We start from the raw sequence: 2793 nt of genomic DNA on the forward strand, positions 1-2793 counted from the left end.
GCCCCCCCCCCCGGTACCATCTCCTGGGTGCCCTGCCCCTGTGAACATGGGCACCGACCCCTGGTGCCACTAGCCTGGCTGCACAGCTCCCCACTCCCCCTGCCGTCTTCCCCCACTGGAGGGACAGGCACCTCCCCCTGCCCCTGTGTCCTGCTGCAGGCCTCACACCTAGATGCCACTCCCCAGCGCTGGCAGCCCCCCCCCCCCCACCACATCCCCTTCACTGCCCCCCACTCAGATAGTCCCCAAGCCCTGGCCTTCCAACCCCTCATAGACCCATCTGCATCTAGGTGCCGAGGCTGCTCCCACCAACCTGCCTGTTTGCATGCCAGCCATGTGTGTGTATGCGCACAGATGCACATGGTACCCCTGCCTCCAATCATTCTCCCTCTGCTCCCACCAGTGGAGCAGAGCAAAATCCCAGACATTTGTTCAGATTTCAAAAAATTGCCCAGACGGAGATCGGAAGACGCAAAAAGAGGACATGTCCGAGGAAACCCGGATGTATGGCAACCCTACTTGTGGCTCCCCTGCTGTGTGCCCCTGGCACACCAACATCTTACAAGTTGATGTTGTGTGCGTTTTTGGCACTCTGCCTAAGAACGCTGCTGACCCCATGCAGTAGATCCAATGTAGGAAATGCGTTCTGGTGTAATCCAGCATATGGAAAACCCTTGTATCAATAAGAGTTGCTCTCTTTTCTCTCACTGAAATCCCCAGCACCATAAACTACAACAAAAAAGAATTCTATACACGGATAAGGCTCTCTCTACAGACAAGTATGTAGCTATTGTTATTATCAATTTACATTTGCATCTTAGAGTACACTTCACACCGTAGATAAAGAAATGTAATACCCCCTGTGTTCTGTACCAGGAACTATATCCCACATTTGCAGAAGTAAGGGTGTAATGCATGCATCTTTTCCCTGCCTACTGTGCTGAACTATGCAAATCCTGTATGCTATAAATATGCAAACACAGTCTGCATGATACACTTGGATCATTTCTTCTTCCAAACTCATTAGCAAATTACTAGCTCTTGAATAAACTACATGAATGCTGGTTCTCATAAGCAAGTAGCTGGTATGTGTACATTCTCCTGCTAGCAACTTCACTATACAGCAGACATGACCACATTCATGTGCCCTATCAAGAGGCTCTAGTTTGAATCAACATGCTACAATAATGACGGAACAAGTTTGTAGTCTCTGAAAACTACATTTTGATTTATAGTTCAGGGGTGGCCAAACTGCAGTACACGTTCCACAACTGGCATAGGTAACCTGTGAGTGGGGAAGAAACAGGGAACATAGCGGCAGACAGGGTGGGAGCAGAAAGCAGAGCAGCAGATGGGTCCGGGGAAAAAGACTAGAATGGCAGTCAAGGAGGGTGCGGGGATAATTTGTAGCACATTTACCAAAAATGTTGGTCCCCACTGTTCTAGTCAATGGATGCGAGTGATGAGAGATTCGGCAACGATCTCAAACTTGAAGCTGCCTCCATAAGTTGTGGCAAATACTCTTGTTTAAGGTCCAGATGAGGTTACAAGTAATCGTAGGCAAGGTTAAAGTTACAATATTGTACATAAATGTGAAAGTAAGGAAATTCAAAAGGAACAAACCCGCAGCAATCCATTCCTATTCCTGCCTGCCCTACCCCTTTGTACTGCAGCTGGGTGGGAGCCTGTGGGCATCATGCTAAATCTTTGGGGGCCACATGTGGCCCCTGTGCTGCCCGTTAGACAGCCCTGCCTTGACCATTATTTTGGGGGTATATGTTATTACGTGTATGCACAATATGGACAGAGAGGATATTATGTTAAATGAGGAAATAAACTTATGCAGTGTTTTAGACTGTGGTAGATCTGACTAATAGATTTTAAGGCCGGGGGGGTCACGATGATCATCTAACCTAAAGGTACTTAACCTTTCTGGGTCGCCTGCTCCTCTTGATGTGGATGTGCACCACTATGACTATGTTACGGGCAATAAGAAATGCAGGAGAGTATCCCTGCAACTGTGCAGTAGTTTCTCCTGCAACCTATGAAACACAATCGAGGTGTTCATTGTTTCCATCTTTTTCCTCCCTTTATAGTTTCTCTTTTCCGCCCTGCCTTCTCCTGTTCCCTTTAGAAATTTGCTGCATACCCACAACGGCACGGAGACATCGTTTGAGCAGCACTGATTCACTAGATCATCTGCACAGCACCAGCCAACAACTTAATCATGCTGAATTCACCCCACAACTTGCATCTGGGATAAATCCCCCTCGGGGCCTCACTGCATCACAGCAGTCCACCCCTCTCCTGCGGAGCTGAACCTGCGCTCCCCGATGGCGACGCACTGACACTCCTGGTGGCTCCGGGCGAACTTTTAGCATGACCCCCCTTTGCCAGAGCCAACGATAATAATAATCAGACAACAGGGGGAAAAAATTACCATTTTTGGGACCCAGTTCGCCCATCCCCGTGTCCGGGTCTGCTCCCTGATGCACAAACATCCACTCCACTGGCTCTCAGAATTTTTGGACGCGAGGTGGCCCCGGGGGGTCTTGCTGTGGCCCCTAGAAAAACCTCAGCTTTTTCCCCATCCTCTGTCTAGCCTACGGAAAAATAACGTGGCAGGTTATTTGGAAGACCACAGCCGGGGGGAATCCTCGGGGATGAAGTCGCCCGGCCCGACCCGGCCCGGCCGCCTGCAGCGACGTCTGCCTGGCCCCAACCCGGCCTGCGCGGGGGACCAGGCGATGCGGCGCGGCGCTCCCGGCCCTGGCACCTGCCTCCCCGACCCGG

General features: G+C 50.7%; 1 protein-coding gene across 1 annotated transcript in view; it reads right to left on the minus strand.

Annotated features, from left to right (window-relative positions):
* The window catches only part of PIK3CG (phosphatidylinositol-4,5-bisphosphate 3-kinase catalytic subunit gamma), a 56115-nt gene extending 53564 nt beyond the window's left edge, over window positions 1-2551 (minus strand). The window contains exon 1 of the mRNA XM_019509418.1: window positions 2441-2551. Within this exon, the coding sequence (XP_019364963.1) occupies window positions 2441-2443 (3 nt within the window). The 5' untranslated portion in view covers window positions 2444-2551. The remainder of the gene's footprint in view (window positions 1-2440) is intronic.
* Window positions 2552-2793: the final 242 nt, after the last annotated feature.

Source organism: Gavialis gangeticus, unplaced genomic scaffold (genome assembly GCF_001723915.1).
Source record: "Gavialis gangeticus isolate Ggan-Ray unplaced genomic scaffold, GavGan_comp1, whole genome shotgun sequence".
Lineage (NCBI taxonomy): Eukaryota > Metazoa > Chordata > Crocodylia > Gavialidae > Gavialis > Gavialis gangeticus.